A 25,378-nucleotide genomic window follows, 5' to 3' on the forward strand; every position below is an offset into this window, starting at 1 on the left:
CTGCTTTTACACCTAAGCAGCAACGAGACCAGCCACAACCACCGAGAGCACACAGACCCGATACTACCAAGAGTGTGAACTCTTCCCCCCCTGCAATCCGCTAAGATCGACTGTCGGCTCCGGGCGGCTTTCCCGCAGAGGAGAGAATCCTGCATTCACCGTGGGCCTCATCTGGGGCAGCCTCCTTGGAGCGACTGGGGCATGGGCAGTGTGTCTAGGAGGGAATGCATGGATGGGAGAACATCTCAGGGGAAGAGACATAGGCATCCTGGGACTGTCGGCCAAGTCTCTTCCCTGAAGAAGCCCTTTCTGGAAACGTCAATCGCTCCTCCTAAACTTACTTGCTCCACTTCATCTATTCCTTTCTCTCCTCTCTTCTACCTTCCAAAGTATTTAGATCAATGCTGTCTTGTTAAAATGTTTATTTTATTTTTATTTTTCCTCTAACTCTACTTTTCACTTCTCTATTACCCTCCAGGTACTTTAGTTAGATTGTGAGCCTTCGGGACAGTAAGGGAATTTTTCAAGTACCTTTCTTATTTCTAATCTTAATGTATATTTTCTGTAAACCGCTTAGAACCTAACGGATGTAGCGGTATATAAGAAATAAATTACATTACATTACATTACATCATAATAAAATAACAAAGGCTCCAATAATGAAAAATAAAAGTCCTTTTCTCATACACTCAAGGTTGCACAAGTCCGGTTTTCACCCGGACAGTATATTTTTTGACCAAAACGGATGTCTACAATTAGTAAAATTCCCCAATCACATATTTTTTTTATGGGGACGGATTTGTATACAGCACTTCATTAGATTTTTTTTATTATACAAATTTTATCTTTTTGTAGACTTAAAGTCTTGAACAAAGAAAATGAGTACAGCAAAAAAAGCAAAAACAGATAGTGGAAGACCATTCCAAGATGCCTGGACAGAGTACATATGGAGTGATTGAACGCAGTGGGAAAGCATTGTGTATTATGTGTAATAAAAGTGTTGTGTCTCGCACATCAAGTGTCAAACGTCACTTTGAGACCAACCATAACAGTGTTGCTGAACTTGGTTTAGCTCAAAGAAAAGAGTTCCTTGTAGGAAAATTAAAGAAATATCACTCCCAGTCTCTTAGTTTTAGCAACTATCTTTCAAAAACTAATCATCTTACAGTTGCCAGCTTTCAAATTTCACTGTGCATGGCAAAACATGGTAAGCCCCTCTCTGATGGAGATTTTATCAAAAAGGCAATTTTGGCTGGGAGTAATTCACTCTTCCATGATTTCCAAAACAAGGATAAAATTGTGCAGCGCATCTCTGAGATGCCGCTAAGCAGAAATACTGCAAAAGATAGGGTTCTGCGAATGGCTGCTGATGTTAGTCAACAGCTTACTTGCGACTTACAAAAAGCACCCTTCTACTCCATGTGCTTGGATGAAAGTACAGATATTACTAACCATGCAAGACTAGCGCTCATTTTGCGTTATGCTACTGGTGACATCATGAGAGAAGAGCTGGTAAAACTGCTGTCTTTGCCTGGAAGAACACAAGGGATAGATATCCACAATGCTGTGGTGGAGGCTTTTTCATCACTAGACATAAGTCCAGAAAAAGTAGTTTCAGTTACTAGCGATGGAGCACCTAGCATGGTGGGGACAACATCAGGATTCATTCATTTCTTTGCTAAGGAAGCAAAACATCCACTGATTCAAATTCACTGCATAATACATCAAGAGGCTCTCTGCGCCAAAGAAAGCAGCAAAAAACTTGACGATGTCCTCAAAGATGTAACAAAAATGGTGAACTTCATCATGGCGCGTGCTCTTAATTTTCGACAATTTCAAGCCCTTCTTGATGAGGTTCAGGCACAATATAACACTTTACTGATGTACAAATATGTCCGGTGGCTGAGCAGAGGACGAGTGTTAGAGAGATTTGTGGCCTGCTTGGAAGAAGTTAGGCTATTTATGAACGAAAAGGGGGAAGACTATCCTCAATTCACCAACATGGCCTGGCTTACCAACCTCATGTTCTTTACAGATTTTACTAACCACTTTAATGTACTAAACAAAAAATTACAAGGCATGGGAAAAACAGCAGAAAGCATGTTTAGTGACATCAAAGCTTTTGAGAGAAAATTGCATGTTTTTGAAAAAGATCTTGAGAGTGGACAGCTAAAATATTTTCCCAACCTAAAAATACATTTGGATAATTCTACAACATTTGTGGACAGTCATAAAAAACACCAGGAAATCCACAAAGCATATTCCACCATTGTAGCCGAAGCAAAGGAGAATTTTAGTAAAAGATTTTCTCAGTTCCGTAAGATGGAGACAACCCTTTCATTTATAACTTCCCCAGAAAAGTCCACATTTGAAGATCTTGATCTTTCCTGCTTACAGTGGTTGGATATTCAAAATTTGGAAATGTAGCTACTGGAATTTCAAGAAAGCTCTATCTGGAAAAGTAAATTCAATGACCTGCGTGCGGCTCTTGAACGTATTGAGTGTGAAAGGGTGACAAATGAAATCACTGCTAGCAGTTCTGAAAATGAAATCCTAAAAGCGTGGAATTCTCTGCCAGACAATTTTAAGTTCATGAAAGCACTTGGGATTGCTCTTCTTACTTTGTTTGGGTCATCCTATGCTTGTGAGCAGCTGTTTTCGGCTTTGAATCATATAAAATCTGATACTAGAAACAGATTAACGGATGACATGAGTGCTGCATGTGTTGCTCTGAAATTAACGCACTGTATTTCAATGTTAAATATGAACTACCATTTTATATAATCTTCATCCACAGTACAGGTAAATCACAGTTTTCAATATATCATCACTTCAGTCAGCCTTCAGGAACATAGCATCGTTATTCAATACCAAAATATGATCAGCATTCACTCCTTCTCTGTATCTCCAAAAGAAAACCAGGATCCTAATGTGTAATAGTATATCCAGAACCCTCCTTCGTATCCATACAATCCTATTTTGATTATTATCATTATCCAATTCCTTAATACGCAACCATGCGCTGGGTCCTTCATAAGCTGTCATGCTCTGGAACCTTCATAAACTGTCAAACTCTGGTTCCTTAACATACTGCCATACTCTAAAATCTTCATAAGCTGTCATGCTCTGGTTTCTTCATAAGCTGTCATGCTCCAGCTCTTTCATAAACTGCCATATCCTGGTATCTTCATAAGCTGCCATGCTCTGGTTTCTCCCTTAACAGAGAATGTTGTCATTAGCATCCAGTAAACAGAGCCATTTAGAATGTTCACTCCACAGATCTTCATGCATTCCTTTTTTAAATTATTTATATATAAAGATATACTACATAGACATCTGGTGTTCACAGTTCTCCAAAAACTCATTTAATTCATCGGATCTTCAAAGTTTAGAATCTTGTTATCGTATGTGACTCTCATTATGACTGGATATATCAGCCCATATCTAGCACCAAGACTTTTCAATCTTGGCCTCAGCTCTAACAACTTTTTCCTTTTCTGTGCCATAGCCCTGGCAAAATCAGGCACAATTAAAATTTTCGAGTCCTGGCACTTCAAGTTGCGATTTTCTTTTGCCAGCCTGAGGATCTCTGTAACCTGTTGAAACCTCAACAGTTTAAAGATTAAAGGACGCGGCTCCCGCTGTTTATCTGATCTTTTAATCGGAATTCTATGGGCTCTTTCGAATTCCATAGGAAATTTGAATTTCAGTGGCAGAATCTTAGGTAAAAAATTATCCAGAAATGAGACCGGATCATTTTTTTAAATGCCTTCCGGCAAACCAATAATTCTCAAATTGTTCCATTTACTACGGTTAACACAATCTTCAAGATCTCTTGACAAGCTCTCGATTAACTTTTTATCCTGCTTCAACTGCCGAATTTCAGTCTCATTTGCCTCAGTTCTTTTTTCTATTTGATCCACTTTAACATCCATAACTGCCATTTGCCTTGTGAGGCTAGCCACCTCGTCAATAGCCTCTTGTATCTTCCTCGAGTTGTTTAAAACAATTTCTTTAATCTGCCTGAGCTCAGCCACAATATCGCAACTGTCATCTCCCGGCAACGGAACTTTTGAGGGAGCCTTCGGCTCTGTTTTCGATCTTTTAGCGCATCCTGTGCTTGTGCTAGCCATCTCTCCCTTCAAATACTTTGACGATGCCATCTTATACTCAGAAAGCTGAGTTTTAATTTAAAAAATTCAATTTCCGTAGCTTATATTTTCAGATCTTTAACCTGCTATGGAGAAGCCGCGCTATCATCCGACCATCGTAATTTGGCTCCAAGCCACGCCCACGTATGTGAAGATCTTAAGGTGGCCAAGCAGGTTGAAAAGGTAGCAAAAGCTAGAAGGATGCTAGAGTGCATAGGGAGAGGTATGGCCAGCAGGAAAAAGAGGTATTGATGCCCTGTATAAGACTCTGGTGAGACCTCATTTGGAATATTGTGTACAATTCTGGAAACCGTACCTTCAAAAAGATATAAAAAGGGACTAGGTCAAGATGGCGTCGGGAGCGGACGCCTGAGCGAGCTCTGCTGCTCGTTGTACCTGCATTCGTGTTGGGTGTCTCCTCCCCGGTGGCGATATGGGGAAGAGGAAGGGAGTTTCCCGCTTGGCCCCTCCAGCGGTTGAACTCCCTCAACGGCTGATACAGACTACATTAACGAGCGTCTTTGCTCGCACGGGTGAGGAGTCCTGAATCACTTCTGGAGGGAACCTGGATCTTTCGGGGATCCTCAGCGCAGAGAGTCGGACTACTCTGAGTCCTGACTAGAGGCTGGTTCCTCCCCAGCAGGGAATGCCTGGAAGCCGATGGCCCCGAGAGGGAGAGTTTGATTCCAGCATAGGAGGGACATCCCTACCAAGCCCTTCAGTAGAAGGAAGAGATGGGAACTATCAAGAATCTCCCTGCATTTTGGAAGAAGAGGTGAGAGGTGCCTCGGGAGGGAATATTATCAGTTTTGGGGAGATGAAGAAACCAGACAAGATAGATATGGAGGCGCTATGGCAGGCCATATCAGTCATGAACTCCAATCTCAAATTGACTTTATCTACTATTAAAACAGATTATGGAACTGTCTTTTCCAAGGTGGAACAACAAGGGGTACTTCTTACTAATTTGAATGAAAGGTTGGAGAAACAGGAAAATAATTTGAATGAAGTAAAGAAGGTACAAGTGGAATTGGTTAAGGAGAGATCTTATGTTTCCCGCAAGATGGAAAATTTCAAAAATCAACTGAGGAAAAATAATTTAAGATTTTTGAATTTTCCAAAGTGTCCTATTATTTCACCAGTTGAGATGGCTAGGAAATATTTCCGTGAGACTTTAGCCATTCCACCAGAAAATCTACCTCCAATTGTTAGAGCTTACTATTTGAATATAAAGACAACACAAGGGGAATCCACACCTATAGAAATCCCAGTGGATAAAGTAGTGGATATGAATTTGTCTTCATTTCTGGAAAACTCCCTTGAGGTTGTCACCCATAGAACTACCATGTTGTTGACTCTAGCCTTGGAGAGTGATAGGGAATTTATTCTTCGTATGTATTTTCGTCATATAAATGATAAGTTTTTGAGCTCTAATGTTCGAGTTTTTCCAGATTTAGCTCAGAGGACCCAGAGACGTAGGAAGGAGTTCTTATCCTTGAGGTCAAGAACCCTGGCTCTGGGGGCTACATTTCTTGTTAAATTTCCTGCAAAGTGTTATGTATCTTTTCAAGATAAGAATTTTCTTTTCTTTGAGCCCAAACTTTTGGAATTTATTGGATCAAAAGAGAGAATGGTAACCATGTCTAGTGATGTATGACCTGCCAGCTGACTGTAATTTGGGAATCTAATGCCGTGACCTTAATTAATTAATCTGTTACTACTATTTAGAAGTTTATTTATTTTCTTGATCTTTAAATTGTGGACTAAATAAGACATTATTACTTTTCTTTATAAGTTTCATTGAATATCATTACTGGATCTGTTGCATTGTGTAAAAGTAATGCTTGTATTTAAAATGGAAAATCTTATAAATAAAAAAATAAAAAAAAGATATAAGAAGGATGGAATCTGTCCAGAAGAAGGCTACTAAAATGGTCCGTGGTCTTCGTCATAAGGTGTATGGGGGCAGACATAAAGATCTCAATCTGTATACTTTGGAGGAAAGGCGAGAGAGGGGAGATATGATAGAGATGTTTAAATACCTACGTGATGTAAATGTGCATGAGTCGAGTCTTTCATTTGAAAGGAGGCTCTGGAATGAGAGGGTATAGTGTTCAAGTAGGAGGGAGACTTGAACATCGAGGATAAAATAATTGCCAGAATGGATTCTCTCTACCACATGATTGGGCTAGAGACTCCGTTCTGTGAATTTAAATAACAGACGAGGAAAATCCATGTAAAAACAAATATGTCTTTATTGACAGAGCTTCCATAGTCTGGGAAGAGCAAGCCCTCGGAATTTCAGTGCTCTTCAAAGAGAGAAAACAAGGCAAACAGATTTATTCCCTAAGTGACATCATTTGTAATAATTATCATGCTTTAGAATACAATGGCACAGTTGATCACATGACTTCCTTTCCAAAAATGCCTTACGTCAGTGTTAACATTAAAAGTCCATTCTGTTAAGTTTTTAAACTCAGCAGGTGGCAGTGTTTCACTTTTTTTCCTAAATCAGTTTTGATCTTTGACCTTTCCAAGTATCAATCATGTCAATTACAAAGCCCTACTTCCTACAAACACATCTTAACTTCTGTATGACCTTCAAAGTAGTATTGTATTTTCTAATCTATAAGAAACAGATTCTCTGTAAAACACCCAAATTTCCTGTTCCTCTGAGAATCTTATCCCCATGGATGTATGTGAAGAATAGTACATAAATCTATGTCTCTTAAGAGTCACAAAATCAACCTTCTGAACTTCCTAGCATTAGCTGAAATGTAGAATCAGCAATTTAAACCTTTCAATCCTTAACTACAATTGCCTCAGACTGTGTCACTATAGATCCATCTGAATCCCAAATCTTTAATCGACACCTTATTTTAATTAATTCTCAACCTCAATTTTCTGTGACATCTGTAAATTTCAGAAATTCCTCAACAATAGGATTAAGATAAAAGGTGATAAGCTCTGGAGTAATCTAAGGAAATACTGGTAGATGTGTGGAACAGTCTCCTGGTAGAGGTGGTGGAGAACAGAGACTGTGTCTGAATTCAAGAAGGTGTGGGATAGGCATGTGAGATATCTTAGAAAGTGATAATAGTTACTGCGGATGGGCTGTTTGGCTTTTATCTGCCATCATGTTTCTCTGTTTGTATCATCAGTAAATAATGATATTTTATATGCCTCGGACCCCAGCTGAAGGCCACCTATATCAGGATTGAATCTGACCCACTGAGCCAGGAGTTTCATAACCCTAGTGAACAAAAATGGAGATAAGGGGGATCCCTGACGGACACTACTCCCCAGTACAAAGAGGATGGAATATGGCTGAGCTAAATTGTTTAAGCTTAAATATTGAATCCATAATGAATATGTAAAAGATAGTTGTCATAGATTAAATGCAATACATGCAAATTGATCTTATGTAAATTCATTGAAGTTATTCTGGAAACCTGACATCCTGTGTTGCATATCTACTATTTATTAGGATTTATTTACCGCATTTTTGAAGGAATTCTCTTAAGTCGATGTACAGCAAGAATAAGTCAAACCTCAGCAATAGACAATTACAACAGTAACAACAGCTAAATAACAATACAAAGTATGACATAGAAACTGTGAAAATATATGCACATTGCATATTTGCCTAAGCGTGTGTCTGCCTATCTGCTAATGTGTGCTTTTCTTGCCTTTCTGGGCATTTATGTGTCTGTGTTTGGCAGCCATGTTGTATCACATTTAAGGGGATTACATAGTAAATGACGGCAGATAAAGACCTGAACTTGTCTCTTCTTTGATATTTCTGGGCCGTGGTCTGTAAAGTCTGGTATTGTCCTAGATTCCAAATGCTGAAGTTACTGTCAAATGAGCAGTGTGGGTCTTCCATCATGTCACTGAGGCTGTTCTGTGGTTTTAGGTTCGTCTCCTCACTGGTATTGGCAGATACAATGACATGAATTACATCTTTGAGATCTTACACAGAAAACACCACTTTGAAGTTCTGATGAGGAAGAAGCTGGACTCTGTAAGTGCTTCTGAAATGGCCTTATTTGAATGTAATCTGGTTCTTTAATAAAATGAAGAAGTTCATATGAGAAGGGGGCTTGGGAGAGACAGGGAGTAAGAAAAAGGACCTTTAGAAGTGAAGGAGGGCGAGAGGAGTTTGTGAGGGGGAAGGGACAGATAAAAGGGGAACTGAAAGATCAAGGGAAGACAGCAAAGAAAGTGAAAGCAGGGCAGTGAATGGGAGAGAGGTTACAGGTTGGTGGGAAAAAGCACAAGCAGTTTAAGTGCTGCAAAAGGAAGAGAGAAGGAAAGGAGGGTAAGCATGAAAGAGAGCGAGAGAGAGAATGGCAGTGGCTGTGATAGAGATTGAGCAACGTGAGGAATGACTGTTTGTTTATGCCAAGAACAAAGATACTTACCTGCCACTGGTGTGGCTGATGTCCTGTGACAGAGGCCTAGTGCCATTGCATTTGATGCTGAATAGAGCTCTGCATAGCATCCCACTCTCTTGGTTAATAAAGAACCTCAAATTGTAGAGTGGAAATCCCAGACTGACTAAATAGATCGGATTTGCCAGGAAAAGGTGGCAAATAATATTCAGGCTGGCCACTCTGACTGGCAATACAGTGGCACAACGCTTCTCCAAATGGCTTTCCTGACTTCTTTCTCCAATTTTGTAGTCTTGGCCTCTTTTTTTTTTTTTCCTTTTATTATTGTATTTATTTTTCTTAGCTTTTTATCCTGAGCAGCCGGAAGGGTAACCCCTCCTCCCCCTAATTGGTTACATGTCTGCTTCACCTTGATACCAGGAAGCAGCCCAAAGCAAATGAGATCCCCCTGCTCAGCCTGCTGAATGACCATGGCCACTTGCTCTCCAGCTAGTCCCCAAGACTGCCCTAAGGCCTCACTAGTGGTAACAGGTCAAATGCGCGCAAGACAACAGTGCGCAGACAAAAACGCCAAGACAACTCAGCGCAAAGATAATAGCGTGCGAGACAATTGAGCGCAAGGATAACTCAGTGCGATGTCTTGCACTCAGATGTCTCTAGCTCAGATGTCTTGCGCTCACTTGCCGGTGCTCAGATGTCTCTTGCTCAGATGTCTTGCACTCAGATGTCTCTAGCTCAGATGTCTTGCGCTCACTTGCCGGTGCTCAGATGTCTCTTGCTCAGATGTCTCTAGCTCAGATGTCTTGCGCTCAGTTGTCCCGCTCTTTCTTGTTACTGAAAATGATTTGCGCGGAATTGTCTTGCGTTCACTTGTCTTGCGCACATTTGGCTATGAACCCTCACTAGCTGTACAGTGTCTTCAAAGGCTTATCTTCTCTATTGCAGTCTGCTAGTAGAGGGGCAAAACCTTTATGTCTGGCGGGCCAATTACACATTATGGTAACGGAGAACAGAACAAAATCTGCACTACTAAGGGCTCCTTTAGCAATTTCCAGTGCAACAAATGTGACGAAGCCCATAGGAATTGGACGAGCTTCGTCACATTTACTGTGCAGAAATTGCGACCATGGCTTTGTTAAAGGAGCCTTAATAGAAGTGTTAAACATACAGTAAGTGACTATTCTGTATTATTCAAGTACCAACAAGTGCCATCGGAGAACAAGAAAATGGTGTGGAAAGATACAGAAATTGCATTAACACAACACACAGTTTCCAGATTGGCCAAAAATTGCAGGGCTGTTACAATGCTTTAATATCGATTTGTATTTCTTACTCATTTCAAAATAAAGCTCTGTTATAGTTTTTGCTTTTGTTCTTTTTTTATTGGTTAAAACTGCAATCAGTTTTGATATAACATACATACTAGGGAGTGACATCAACCAGGAGGACGAATTACCAGAGACCTACAGCTGTTCATTATAATTGAAACCAGTCGATCTCCATATTTAATCCAAATGGGTCTAAAGTCTGCCAGTCAAAAATCTATTTATGTTCTTTAATCAATAAAACTTTGATATATCCCCCGAGAAGTCCCTAACATGATACAAAACTGTGTACTTTAGGGGCTCTGTGGTAAGTGTTTGTCTTGCCAATGGATAACTAAAGGAGCTACCGTTCTCCCTATCTGTATATTACTCAAATGTTCTGTAATTCTAACTTTAATTTTTCTGATCGTATGGCCGATGTAATATTTTTTGCACGGGCAAATTATACAGTAAATTACCCCCTTCGAATCACAATTCATTCCAGTAGAAAGCTTATATCTTTTGCCTCCTGCACGAGGTATATCAATTGCAGAGTCTTGTAGCACATGTTGACACTGTCGACACCTCCCACATTGAGCATGTGGGGGTGATTTAAAAAAATATTGTTCACTTTCTCACCTCCCTAATGGGAGGTGCCTGTTGAACACTTTAAATGGAGGAGGTATAGGTGCAGCTCCTCTTTCAGTCTTGACTCCTTTGCAGTCCGAGTTGATGTTAGCCGATACAAGGTATGTGATTGGGTATTGAATAGAAGTAAGTCGTTATCGGATGAAAGTTTGAAGAGACATTACAAATATTAGTGATAACATAGATGATTAATAATGTTTATGAAAATAATGAGATCTAGACATTTTGTTTTATTTCACAGTGTCCCCTCCTGAGGAAGAGTCGAAACTCGAGTAATAGAAACATAGAAATAGACGGCAGATAAGGGCCACGGCCCATCTAGTCTGCCCACCCCAATGACCCTCCCCTACCTTTCTCTGTGAATAGATCCCACGTGTCTATCCCATTTGGCCTTAAAATCAGGCACGCTGCTGGCCTCAATAACCTGAATTGGAAGACTATTCCAGCGATCAACCACCCTTTCAGTGAAAAAGAATTTCCTGGTATCCCCGTGCAGTTTCCCGCCCCTGATTTTCCACGGATGCCCCCTTGTTGCCGCGGGACCCTTGAAAAAGAAGATATCTTCTTCCACCTCGATGCGGCCCGTGAGATACTTGAATGTCTCGATCATGTCATCCCTCTCTCTGCGTTGCTCGAGTGAGTATAGCTGCAACTTATCCAGCCGTTCCTCGTACGGGAGATCCTTGAGTCCCGAGTCCAGCCTCACCTGCATATGTTCCAGTTTAGCAGGAACTTGTCCAACTTTGTCTTGAATCCCTGGAGGGTGTTTTCCCCTATAACAGGCTCCGGAAGAGTGTTCCAGTTTTTCACCACTCTCTGGGTGAAGAAGAACTTCCTTACGTTTGTACGGAATGTAACCCCTTTCAAATTTAGAGAGTGCCCTCTCGTTCTCTCTACCTGGGAGAAGGTGAAAAATCTGTCTTTATCTGCTAAGTCTATTTCCTTCAGTATTTTGAATGTTTCGATTATGTCCCCTCTCAGTCTCAGGTTGATTAAGTGGGAGTTATTTTTCACAAGGGTGTTGGATAATATTCTCTAAATAAATTAAATAATAATCTAAAATTGTGCTATCTGTTTACTCAGGTTCCTTTTAAATAATATTACATTTTGTTTAAATATCAGTGTGGAATGTTTTGCCTGATATCTTACGGTTTTGTAAAAATCAGATGCAATTTAGAAAGTTGCTTAAGACCCATCTGTTTGTTCAGGCTTTTCTAAGCTGATATCCTGCTTTTTTAAGTTAATATTCTATCTTCTGAATGTCGTCATCTTCTGCAGATAATCAGATCTGTTTTGCTTTATTGTGAAGTAATGGTAGTAGATGAATGGCTGAGAGGTAATTTATAGGTTCAGATGATATAGTCTTATGACTTTTACTGATGTATGTGATTTTTTAAGATGTTCAAACCTGAATTGTGTATGTGATACTGTGAGCCGCCTTGGACAAAGACAGATTAGAAATGTTTTAAATAAATAAATAAAATGCAATAATGGGGGAAATTAGGAGCGGGGAAATTTGTTCACATCCCTTTAGGGACAACTCATGAGGTCAAAGGACTCAACTCAATCTGTCTGATAAGATGTTATCCTTCCCTAGCAGGTACATAAGTCTAATGGCCCAGACTCCCATCACAGGAATAAGATCATGTTGTTTCCTGTTACTCATAGAGAATAGACCCTACCTCATAAACGTCTTCACACCCTGCTAAGAAATACATGAAAGAGCAAGTTTGTTTCACTCACAGCAGCATATTGCAGCCTTTCAACTTAATGGACATGTGTGAGAGAGGAGGGTGGCTGGGTATGTGTGTGTGAGAGGAGACCCTCCATAGTGTAGGTATGGGGAAAAGGGGCCTAGTTTTGTGCTTGTGCATTTCTTTAAGATTTGTATTGGTGCCTGCCTCAACACCACGCAGATCCACGGCAGTGCATGCTCCATGGGTGCTGATGTCTGAATCTCTTGCAGACAGGCGGTTTGATGACTGCCCTGCTGGATTACATTAAGCGATGTCACCCTGGAGACAGTGAGAAGCATAACATGGTGGCACTGTGTTTCAGTATGCACCGTGAAATTGGGGAGAATCATCAGGCAGCGGCTCTTATCCAGCTGAAGCTTATCGAGTCTCAACCCTGGGGTATGTGAACCTTTGCACACTCCCTTATTTCTCCATTACTCCTTGTTCTAACATCCAACAGCAGACATTTCTTAGATCTGTCAAATTTCACTCAAAGAACTGGGGCGTTTACTGCTGAACCAGTTTCAAAAACTGGAAGCCAGTGCAATTTCTTCAATATAGGGGTAGAATTCAAGCAGCAGAATTTTGGACAATCTGCAAAGCCTGTGACTGAGTAGCTGCCATACCCAGGTACAAGCCAATGCAGTAGTCCAATTTTGATAGCACCATGCTCTGTAAAGCTGTTGAAAATCCCAACCAGTAAACACTATTTTTTAATTGCACTAACATTCTCAAAGCAAACTATGTCTTCTATACTACGCGTGCATCTTGCATCCAGTCACACTCCCAATAGTGTGATGTCCTTTGTTGACTATAATCGAATTATCTATTACAAACACACTCTCTGGTCAAAGATGTTCTACATTACCCACATGCAAAAGACAGAATGGAATTGTCTAAACCAGAATGATGTGCACAAATAAGTATCCTCCAACTCATCTGATAGTGTAAAAGCCTTTATTCATCCAAAAGCACAAAAGTTCATCCAAGGGCTCAATGACTTGACATGTACATGTTCGGCCAAACGGGCCTTCCTCAGGAGTCTTAAGAGCCTCCAACACCAATAAAAATTAGCATGGTGTCAACTCACAAGGTGTTGCCAAACTTCAACAGAAACAAATGAAAAATATCAAGCAGAAAATGCTTGTGACGATTGCTAGTTATCTTGTCTTGTTTTCAAGCAATAGTCACAAGCATTTTCTGCTTGATATTCTTCATTTGTTTCTGTTGAAGTTTGGCAATACCTTTGTGAGTTGAAACCACGTTAATTTTTATTGGTGTTGAAGGCAGACTTTGGTACCAAAAGGATTAAGTGGGAAAGGGTAAGAAATTAAATACAATGAGAAAATAAAATCATAAAAGGGAGGAAAGAGGGGGAGGTGCTTAGTACACTAGAGTAAGGTAGGGGTCGCTTCAAAAGAAGCATTTCAATTCTGTAACGCCAACTTCATAGAAGCTTTTAGGGATCTTATTGAAAAGAAGAAAGTCAGATTGAGTAGGCATCTTTAAAGAAGAATGTTTTTAGTTTAGATTTGAACTTTTCAAAGGATGTTTCTAGCCTAAGATCCAATGGAAGGATGTTCCATAGAGTGGGGTCAGTGACTGAGAAGATAGTTTTGCGGGTTGTATCAAGAAATAATTTGCGAATAGATGGTACTGAAAGTAGATTTTGAGTAATGGAATGCAAATTCCAGGTAGGAGGATATGGAATAAAAAGTTTATCGATAAATGCAGGTGAATTGGACTGCTTGGATTTAAATGTTAACAGAATTGTTTTGTAGATGATGCAATGAAGAACGGGTAGCCAGTGGGCTTTGAACAAGAGGGGGGATCACATGGTCAAATTTTTTAGCTTTGAAGATGAGTTTGACTGCAGTGTTGTGCTCTAGTTGAAGCTGGCGAATTTCCTTTTGTGTAATGCCTTGATACAAGGCATTGCAGTAGTCAATGCTGGACATAAAGGAATGAATCAAGATGTTGATGGAGTGGGGGGGTCTAATAGAGAAAGGATAGAGCAGATGAGTCTTAGTTTTAAAACACTTCTGAGTGACATTGCTGTTTTGATGATGTATTATCAAAGGCAAATGTCAGGTCAAGAGATATCAGAAGAACTGATTTACTGTGGTCTTGAAAGTAACAGATATTTGTAACTAAACCGATTAAGGAAAGTTCGGTGGAATGATGTGATCGAAATCCTGTTTGGTAGGGGTGGAGAGCATTAGTTTTTCCAACGAAGTTGGAAAGTTGGTTAAAAACCAGCTTTTCAGTTAATTTGGCCAGAAACGGTAGATTAGCAAAGGGTCGGTAGTTGTTTTAGAGATGTTTGGTTGTTTAATCCTAGGGAATACTCCAGCTGATTTCCATCGGTTGGGCATAAAACCTGTAGAAAAACTTTTGTTGATCATTTTGTGAAGAAAAGGCCCAAATATCGAGACTACAGACCGGTGAGTCTGACCTCGGTTCCGGGGAAAATGGCTGAAGCACTGATAAAAGAAAACATCGATGAACATTTGGAAAGAAACAAAAATCTGAAAACAAGCCAACATGGTTTCTGCAGGGGGAGATCGTGCCTAACTAACTTATTGCACTTCTTCAAAGGAATTAACAAACAGATGGACAGAGGAGACCCCATAGGCATCATATACCATGATTTCCAAAAAGTCTTTGACGAGCGTCTACTCTGGAAACTGAAGAACCATGGGGTGGACGGAGACGCACATAGATGGATCAGAAACTGGTTGGCGGGTAGGAAACAGAGGGTAGGGGTGAAGGGCCACTACTCGGACTGGAGGAGGGTCATGAGTGGTGTTCCCCAGGGCTCGGTGCTCGGGCCGCTGCTATTTAATATATTCATAAATGATCTAGAAACATGGACAAAGTGTGAGATAATAAAATTTGCGGACGACACCAAACTATTTAGTGGAGCGCGGACTAAAGAGGACTGCGAAGAATTGCAAAGGGACTTGAACAAACTAGGGGAATGGGCGACGAGATGGCAGATGAAGTTCAACATTGAGAAATGTAAAGTATTGCATGTGGGAAGCAGAAACCTGAGGTACAACTATACGATGGGAGAGATGTCATTGAATGAGAGTACCCAAGGAAGGGACTTGGGGGCAATGGTGGACATGACAATGAAGCCGACGGCACAGTGCGCAGCGGCCGCTAAGAGAGTGAATAGAATGCTAGGTATAATTAAGAAGGGTATTACAACGAGGACGAAAGAAGTTATCCTGCCGTTGTATCGGGCGATGGTGCGCCCGCATCTGGAATACTGCATCCAATATTGGTTGCCGTACCTTAAGAAGGATATGGCGTTACTCGAGAGGGTTCAGAGGAGAGCGACACGTCTGATAAAAGGGATGGAAAACCTTTCATATGCTGAGAGATTGGAGAAACTGGGTCTCTTTTCCCTGGAGAAGAGGAGACTTAGAGGGGATATGATAGAGCCTTATAATATCATGAGGGGAATAGAGAGAGTAGAGAGGGACAGATTCTTCAAACTTTCAAAAAATAAAAGAATGAGAGGGCATTCAGAAAAGTTGAAAGGGGACAGATTCAAAACAAATGCTAGGAAGTTCTTCTTTACCCAACGTGTGGTGGACACCTGGAATGCGCTTCCAGAGGACGTGATAGGGCAGAATATGATACTGGGGTTTAAGAAAGGATTGGACAATTTCCTGCTGGAAAGGGGGATAGAAGGGTATAAATAGAGGATCACTGCACAGGTCCTGGACCTGTTGGGCTGCTGCGTGAGCGGACTGCTGGGCATGATGGACCTCAGATCTGACCCAGCAGAGGCATTGCTTATGTTCTTAAGTATTTGTTCAAGATATTAGGAGGTATAGTTTCTAGGGAATTGTTTGAGATGTTGAGGCTCTGGATGGTTCTCTGAATTTCATCAAGAGAAGGTTGGTGGAAATCTGAAAAAGAACTGAAAGGGAGAGTGTATTCTAGGGTGATAAGATTAGGTGAATCGTGATCAAAATGATTAGAGAATTTATCGCATATAGAACTAATTTTCCATCTAAATATTCTGCATAAACAGCTTCAGGCTTTATAACCCCTACTCTAGTACCAGCTTTCCCAATCAATCTTTGTACAGTAGAATACAGCTCTCTAGGACACTATATATGTAACTTTGATATACATTGGCAAATAAAATCACCCCAACAAAAATACAACCCCCCCCCTCAAAACCAACCACAATCATCAGAAGAGGAACTATAAATCCAACAGAATTCTGGGCCCACTACGAACTACAACCCAAAATCGAGGAAATACAGGACTTCCCAACCAGATGGGCAGAATTTAGCAAAGAAGTGTTAGACCAAATAGCACCATTCCAAACATATAAAAAGAAAGAAAGAAAACTAAATAAATGGTTTGACTCTGAACTACTAGCTCTAAAACAGGAACTGAGAAAACTAGAAAGAACCTGGCAAAAAACAAACAGAGAAGAAGATAAAGCACACTGGAAACTAAAAATGAAAAACTACAAAACTCTGATTAGAGAAAAACGAACAAAACATTACGCACAAGAGATAGAGACACCCAAAACAAATAGCAAAAAACTTTTCAAGCTGGTAAACAGTCTAACTGACACTACCCAAATCTTACTACAGGAAAATTAATGCATACCCTCAGCAGAAACCCTGGCCACCTTCTTCAACAACAAAATCTTAGAGGTAAGAGCGACCATACCCCCACCCGCATCCAATTTCGAATTACAAATCAGACCCCCCGAAAAAGAACCCAGAGTAGACATGATCTGGAACCATTTCGAACCTCCTGATTGGCACCAATTTCTTACCCTATTCAATAAATATACTAAATCGAATTGCCTCCTAGACGTATGTCCCTCCCTGAAAACAGCCACACTAAATTTTAAAAAGGACCTATTCAATTGGATAACAACCGCTCTCACGGAGGGTACATTCCACGAGGAAATGGGACATATACTAATCACACCCATCCCAAAAGATCAAAAAGTCTCTATAGCTTTGAAAACCAACTACAGACCCATAGCAAGCATCCCCGTATTTACCAAGATACTTGAAGGACTGATCAACGTGGAGCTAGTGAAATGCCTAGACAAATTCAACATACTAAATGAACACCAATCAGGATTCAGGAAAGACTGAGACAGTCCTAGCCTCGATCCTGAATCACCTATATGGCCTATTCAGCAAAGGAACAAGTGCCCTTATTCTACAACTAAACTTCAGCAGTGCTTTCGACCTAGTTGATCACGAAATAATGATACACTGCCTAGATGCAATAGGAACCGAATAAGCGATTCATCAAATACTAATAAACTTGAACTTGAACTTGAATCATGGGAAAAGCATGGAACTGGATACAGGGCTTCCTAACAAAGAGATCATACCAAGTGGTTAGTGATGGGATATACTCAAATTCCTGGAAAAAACCCTCGGGAGTTCCACAGGGCTCACCACTTTCACCCACACTGTTCAACATTTACATATCATCCCTAGGGCACTTATTGCAAAGACTAAATTTGAACTACTACATATATGCAGATGACATTTCCATTTTAATCCCAGTGAACAGCATTACAATCGAAACCTCAAAATATATTTCTCATATCATGACCGAAATAGAACATTGGACAATCAACTTCAAACTGAAACTTAACACAGAAAAAACAAAAATCTTCCTTGCAAGCCCAACGGATAAAATTACCAACACAACGTTATGTATAAAAAACCACGATTACCCGATTACTAATACAATAAAAATACTGGGAGTCACATTGGATACACACCTGACAATGGTCGAACACACAAATATGGTGGTAAAAAAATGTTTCCTGATATTATGGAAATTAAAAACCATCAAAAAATACTTTGACCCATTATCATTCAGATTACTAGTGCAATCACTAGTGCTTTCTACTCTGGACTATTGCAATATCGTCTATATGGGTATACCTAAAAAAACAGTGAGAAAACTCAGAATTATTCAGAACACAGCGGTCCCCTTGATATTTGGATTAAAAAAATGCGACCATGTTAACCCCTACTACAAATTACTGCATTGGCTATCAGTAGAGGCATGAATAGTTTTCAAATTCTCCTGCATATGTTTCAAACTAATTTGGGGACTAACTCCCACGTACTTGCTACCTCACTTCGTATTCTACAGCCCTATCAGACAAACCAGAAACCGCTACCTTTTTGCACACCCAAGCATTACCAATTGTAAATACAAATCTTTTCTGGACAGAACTTTCGCATACCAAGCAAACAAACAACAATACTGGCTAGATGACTACATTAATAAAGCTAGACTGACCTACAACGCTTTTAGAAAACTCATAAAAACTGCCTTATTCGACAAATATATCACCTAAATAATTTCCTCACCGAACACTTCTCTCTTTTCTAGTTCCCAATTTACCCCCCCCCCCAAAATCCTTATCAAACCGTATTTTGTAATTTGGGACATATCTTCTAATATGCCCCTCTGAAAATTTCCTAAACTTATATTGTAATTTTTCGAGGTATTTTTATAATTTGCGACCTTTTCCTAACAGGTCCTCTCGGAAATGTATTAGCGTACTTTACACTTTATACTTTTGCAGTCTTAAAGTTGATGTACTCTGTATTTCCTCTAACTATCTGCATATTGTAACTCGCTGAATGTCCAGCTCTCTTGAATGTAAACTGCTTAGAAGTCGCAAGATTGTGGTGGTATAGAAAAATAAATATTATTAATCTTCTGGAAAAATTTACATGTCTCATCCTCACATAATCTAAGATACTCACATATATGTAGTTCATAACTCTCAAAATCTTCCGTACCGTTTCTCTTTTTCTCCATCTTCTCTTGGATTATCTTACTTCACGTCTCACCTGAAGGACCGATGCTGAATGCCAATATTCAATCTCAACCCCCTCCTTTCTCCATACCTCTCTCTCCGGGGCAAAATCTAATTCATCCAATAAAGAAGAATTCCAAATTGCTACATCATTCTACAATAAACTATTTTCATCATATACCAAATCTTTTCCACTCCTTCCACAGCCCTAAAGCTTCCAAATGTGACCTCACCATCATCCTAGATTTTCCAGCAGCCCTGCTTACATACCCACAATAAGGTAATGGCGGAATAGAAATCCCTAATGTAATCTCTCTCTACAGAACATTCAGTGGTCAGACCATATTACATGATCAACCTTTGGCTTCAAGACCACTATCCTCTCGGTCGCTAAAGATGTGAAAATCAGATCAAGCACACTGCTGTGAACTTGCTCTTGTAAGCCAAGCACAACTGAAACTAATAAATTAAACTAGGGCTTTACTGACTCTTTATATTTGATTTGGCCCCAAATTGTGCCCTGAATACATTATTTGTATTTGGCTTTGCTAAATCCTACTGAAATAAACCCTTGATCTCTGATTTCACATTGCTGCTTTTATTATTTGTTATGTTAAAGCTCTGTGTCCATATGGCAGAATAATATTTTTCTATAAACTATAACTTGTGGTATTCACCCTTTTTTGTTCTTTCCCTGTTACAGAAGATAGTCTCACAGATATGGTGATGCTAAAGGCTGCACTGATGAAGGTTCTCACCTTGCTAATTGATGCAGCTGAAAGTTATCGGAAGGTGAGTCCAAGAAGCCATATTTGAACCTATGTCAATCCTGACACTGCAGGGTAACACTTTTTCTTGCATGCTAGCACTAAGGGCTGAGGGGGGCTGTGTTTTCCTCCAAGAGCAGTCTCTGCAGTACACTGCTTGATTCTTCGTTCTTCCTCTACTTGGTTGTATTTTTGGCAGGAGTCATGTGTACGGCAGGCACTGCAGTGCTCCCGACTCACCAAGCTCATTACCCTTCAGCTGCATTTCTTGAAGATTGGTGATAAAACCAAGTTGATAAACCTCAGCTCTGAGAACTTAATGGACTGCATTATTGCCCTTCCACGATTTTATCAGGTAGTGTAAAAGAGTTTGAAAAGTGTGCAGCTGTGATGGTGAGCTTTTGTTGTTCTGGGTGGGGACAAAGGATGGGTTTACTGTTCTTCACAACCCTCCTCCTTTTTGTTTTTTTAGGCCTCCATTGTTGCTGAAGCCTATGATGTTGTTCCCGACTGGGCAGATGTTTTATGTCAGAAGGTGCTAATCAGGGGTGACTTTGGTTATCTGGAGGAAGTGAAACGGCAGCAGCTGCTGAAAGCCAGTGTTTTTGAGGACATTTCTAGAAAGTAAGTTCCACCAGAGATGATGGCTGTGAGTATTATAAGTATTGCAGCCTTCTGTGCCTTTGGTAGTGGTGGAGGTGGGAATCTGGCCTTCCCCTTATCTACCCCTCTGTGCTGTACTAAATTGAAGGCATGTGGCTGTTGGTGTGTGTGTCATTCTGGCTGGCTTTAGAAAAAAACATAAAAATCATAGAGAAGCATGAAAGCAGATGTAGACCATATGGCCTATCTAGTCTGAATAACCATGCCGTCTACCATCCCCTTCTCTCCCTTAGAGATCCAACATATTTGTCCCAAGCTTTCTTGAATTCAGATAAACTTTTTGGCTCCACCATCTCCACCAGAAGGCCGTTCCAAGAATTCACCATCCTGACATACCTTCATCCTATGACTCTCATTCCAGAGTTTCCTTTCAATTGAAGGAGACTTGCCTCTCATAAATTTATACAATGTGGAAATTTAAACATCTCTATCATATCTCCCCTCTTCCCCCTTTCCTCCAAAGTATACATGTTGAGATACACCTTATGATGACCACACACCATTTTAGTAGCCTTCCTATGGATCGACTCCATCCTTTTTATATCTTTTTGAAGGTGTGGCCTCCAGAAATGTACACAATATTCTAAATGAGGTCTCACCAGAGTCTTATACAGAGGCATCAATACCTCCTTTTTCCTACTGGCCATACCTCTCCCTATGCATCCTAGCATCCTTCTAGCTTTCACTGTCACCTTTTCAACCTGTTTTGCCATCTTAAGATCATCACATACAATCACACCCAATTCTCAGCTCTTCTGTAATGCACATAAGTTCTTCACCCTCTAAACTGTACCAGTCCCTCGGGTTTTTACAGCCCAAATGCATGACTTTGCATTTCTTAGCATTAAATTTTAGCTGCCAAATTTCAGACCAGCTTCGCCAGGTCTTTCTTCATTTTATTCACACCATCCGGCGTGTCTACTCTATTGCAGATTTTGGTATCATCCGCAAAGAGGCAAATCTTACCCGACATCCCTTCAGCAATATCGTTTACAAAAATGTTAATAAGAACAGGTCCAAGAACCGAACCTTGAGGCATACCACTGGTAAAAATCCCTTTCCTCAGAGTGATCTCCATTGACCACTACCATTTGTCTCCTTCCACTCAACCAGTTCTTGACCCAACCTGTCACTTTGGGACCCATCCCAAGGGCACTCGATTTATTTATTAGACGTCTGTGTGGAACACTGTCAAAGGCTTTGCTAAAATCTAAATACACATCTGGTGCACATCCTCTATCCAATTCTCTGGTCACCCAGTCAAAGAAATTGATCAGATTTGTCTGACAAGACCTACCTCTAGTTAATCCATGTTGCCTCCAGTCCTGTAATCCACAGGATTCCAGAAACTTGACCATTCTCTGTTTTAAAAGCGTTTCCATGAATTTGCTTACCACAGAAATCAGAATTCCCTACTTCTTCCTAACTTCCACTTTTGTGGAGAGGGACCACATTCGCCCTTCTCCAGTCCTCTGGTACCACTTCTGACTCTAGAGAAGAATTGAAAAGGTCAGTCAGCGGAGTTGCCAGAAAATCCCTGATTCTTTCAGTATCATCGGATGCCAACCACCCGGCACCATCGCTTTGTCCATCTTTAGTTTAGCTAGCTCCTCACTAACACAATCTTCTGAAAATTGATCAGGGTCTACCACACCTACATTCCTTTTTGCATTTATCTTCTGCTCTTGGCGCTTCAGCTGTTAATCTATAATAATAAAATGCTAGCCGCGCATGCGCACTCTTGCCGCGTGTTCCCTGAGATTTGATCTGTTGCACTGTGCTGGTGAGAGTGCGCATGCGCGTACTACGTCACCAGCCGACGTTCGCCTCCACAAGCCCACTTCCAGCCAGCCGACGATCACCTCTACATGCCGGGACTGGGGCACAAAGAGTGCCTCCTGCCCCCCCTCTCCGGGATGAACCAAGAAATGGAGCAGGGCCGCCCTCCGCGACAGACCAGAGGAGTCCGAGTCCTTTGCCGGCTCCCCTTCCCTTCCCTTCCCGCGGACCTGACTACGAACCTGGCGATTCAAGCAGCGTGTGCAGCAATCTTCACACGCTGCTTCGGGCCCTTCTACTGCCCTGATTTGCTCTGCCGCGTCTCTGATGATGTCATCAGGGAGGTGCCAGAGTAAATCAGGGCAGTAGAAAGACCTGAAGCAGCGTGTGAAGACTGCTGCACACACTGCTGGAATCACCAGGTTCGTAGTTGGGCCCGCGGGAAGTGAAGGAGGGGGGGCGGCAAGGAGTCTCTATCCAAGTAAAGAACAAATGGCAAAGTCCGGGCCTGTACTAACTCCCGTGGACAGGGGGAGCAGGAAGAGGTGCTGATGGACAGGGGGGGAAAAATGAAGGGAGGCCTACTGCTAGACAGGGGGAGCAGGAAGAGGTGCTGATGGACAGAGGGGGAAATGAAGGGAGGCCTACTGCTGGACAGAGGGAGCAGGAAGAGGTGCTGATGGACAGGAGGGGGGGAAAAAATGAAGGGAGGCCTACTGCTGGACAGGGGGAGCAGGAAGAGTTGCTGATGGACAAGGGGGAGGTAAAACAAAGGGAGAAGGGCTGCTGCTGGATAAGGGGAGCAGGGAAGGGGTGGTGGTGGTGGACACAGGGGAGGTAAAAAGAAGCGAGAATGGTCAGGGGGAGCATACAAGGGGTGGTGGTGGACAGCCAAAAGAAAGAAATACAGAAAGCGGCTAAGGAGACAGAGAAAGAAATAAAGACAGATACACACATATATTCTAGCACCTGTTAATGTAACGGGCTATAAAGCTAGCATAGAAATATTTAATAAGCAATTCAGCATTGACTTTATCAAGAATTTCTATATCACTTATAATGACTAAATAGTCAATTCAAAGTAGTTTACAATAAAATAACATTACATACATTCAGTTTCACATGAAATACTGGTAAAAAGCTTAACAAGGGGCCGGCAGCATAACATTGGCAAAAGTGGTTTACATATTCCTCCCTTTCACCTTTGAGTGTTACAATGCTACTTTTCAACTCCCTCATATAACATACTGTTGTAAGGATTAGCAACTGCCCAAAAGTTTTGGAGGGGTAATGTTGAAACAAACAAGCTCCAATGATATAATGTGGCGGGTTCAATACACTCATAGAAGATTCCGTGGGAAGTGATTGCACAAAGAATGTATTATGTAGACATAGGCTTAATATACATCAAGAATACTGGGTTATAGATATACAGAAATAAATAAAAATAAGCTTTACAAATACAGAATGGATTCAGAGACTGCTTGTGTGTGTGTGAGAGAGAGAGAGGACAGTTTACCTGCATTAGAGTCAAGAGGAAGGGGAGAGCGGTTGGTCCAGAGAGAGAAATTCATCTCATATTTATAGACCGGTTCTAAAAATAGTCTGTTGAAGTTAAGTACCCCTATCTTTGGTTAAACAATGGTAAATAAAGAGACTGGAGAAGAAAAGAGTCTCTGGGGCTGTACCAAGGTCCTTTGTTACCTTTAAGCACTGATGTAATTTAGGCATTCTGGGGTAATCTGAGGCTGTCTGCACTGACATGCCCTAAGGTCAGATATGAATGATAGGATCTCCCATAGGCCTTTGCTCACATTGGTAAGGCTGGGCTGACATCTGTCAGCTATTTGTTCTTCTATTTGCATCAGCTTTTGTGTCTTCTCTCCTTAACACTTGTGTTTTGTGTCCTGTCACACAAAACTAAAGCCTTTGATTATCTGGTGTTTGCTACCTATGGGAATGTGTGTATGTACCGAGTTGGGGGGCGGGGGCAGTGATGATGTGTTGAAAAGTTAAATGAGGATACTTGGTTCCACGTGGTGATTTGTTGGGGGGATGGAAATATCACTGAAGGGCTGCCTGGATTAGCCATTTTAGTCCTGCAGATTTTCACTACTTGTCAGGGGTTTCAGTGAGATTCTGATGGGGGATTTCTGCATATTAATGGAAAATGCCATGAAGACTCAACTTTTTGTAATGTGAATTTTATGCTAAAGGATGGGAAGTCGGTTCAGGGTTTCCATTCATATTCAAGATGCTTCTTCTGCATGCTTATGGCTATTTAAGCTCACTTCCTCTCGCACCTTTGGCTCTTCCCACTCCCTTTGTGCTTTTCTTTCTCACCTACAAAAAGCTTCTCATATCTCTTGTACGGACATATGGGCAGTAGTTTAGAAATGTGAACTAGGATGGTTTGTAGAGTAACAGAAAATTGTTCCTCTCTCAGGTTCAGGTCACTTCCCTCTAATGCTGTATATTCCCAAAACCTAAAGAAGCTGTTGAGTTCCTGTGATGATATTGCTGTGTATTACAAGCTGGCCTACGAAAACAAGTTCTACGATTTAGTCAGCCTCCTCCTAAAGAAGCCACAGACAAGCTGCTGCCTGAATGACATGCTGGGAAGTTAAGGTTTGGTGGCTGAAGGGAGGTTCTCTCCTGCCCTTGACTCAAGGGAATGAATTGATGCAGTTGGGCACCTCTGTTTGGTCCAAGCACTGAGACATGTGTTTATCACGTGCTATGGCTAAACTTCTATAATCCCATGGACTCACGGGAGCTGCTCATTCCCGGGAGAAGTGTGAGCAAAGCTCTTTTATGTTGCAAGCTTTGCTGGTGTATTCATTATTTGACTGCTCGTGTTTCTTGATACTATCATGTATTAAAAATTAATTTTGTTCCTCTGTTGTGATATGACTTTACTCAAAGCTTTCATTACATTTCCTGGAATTACATTTCATTTCATTACAGTTCCTGCTCTGACGTCAGGGGCAGGTTCGCGGCAGAGAGAACATGCCGCTGAGGACCACGGGCAGCTGCAGGGATCGCTATTACACCAGCGAGCCTGCAAGCTGCCCTATTAGCGTTAAGGAAGT

The 25,378-nt window shown here is 41.1% G+C and overlaps 1 protein-coding gene across 5 annotated transcripts in view; it reads left to right on the top strand.

Annotated features, from left to right (window-relative positions):
* Positions 1–25,187, top strand: part of SPG11 (SPG11 vesicle trafficking associated, spatacsin) — a 189,669-nt gene extending 164,482 nt beyond the window's left edge. For all 5 annotated transcript variants that reach the window (XM_033919780.1, XM_033919779.1, XM_033919778.1 and 2 more), the window contains 6 exons: positions 8,068–8,175; positions 12,464–12,632; positions 19,781–19,869; positions 20,044–20,199; positions 20,317–20,468; positions 24,733–25,187. In XM_033919780.1, the coding sequence (XP_033775671.1) occupies positions 8,068–8,175; positions 12,464–12,632; positions 19,781–19,869; positions 20,044–20,199; positions 20,317–20,468; positions 24,733–24,913 (855 nt within the window). In that variant the 3' untranslated portion in view covers positions 24,914–25,187. The remainder of the gene's footprint in view (positions 1–8,067; positions 8,176–12,463; positions 12,633–19,780; positions 19,870–20,043; positions 20,200–20,316; positions 20,469–24,732) is intronic.
* The last annotated feature ends 191 nt before the right edge of the window (positions 25,188–25,378 follow it).

This window comes from Geotrypetes seraphini, chromosome 14 (assembly GCF_902459505.1).
Source record: "Geotrypetes seraphini chromosome 14, aGeoSer1.1, whole genome shotgun sequence".
In the NCBI taxonomy this organism is placed as follows: Eukaryota; Metazoa; Chordata; class Amphibia; order Gymnophiona; family Dermophiidae; genus Geotrypetes; species Geotrypetes seraphini.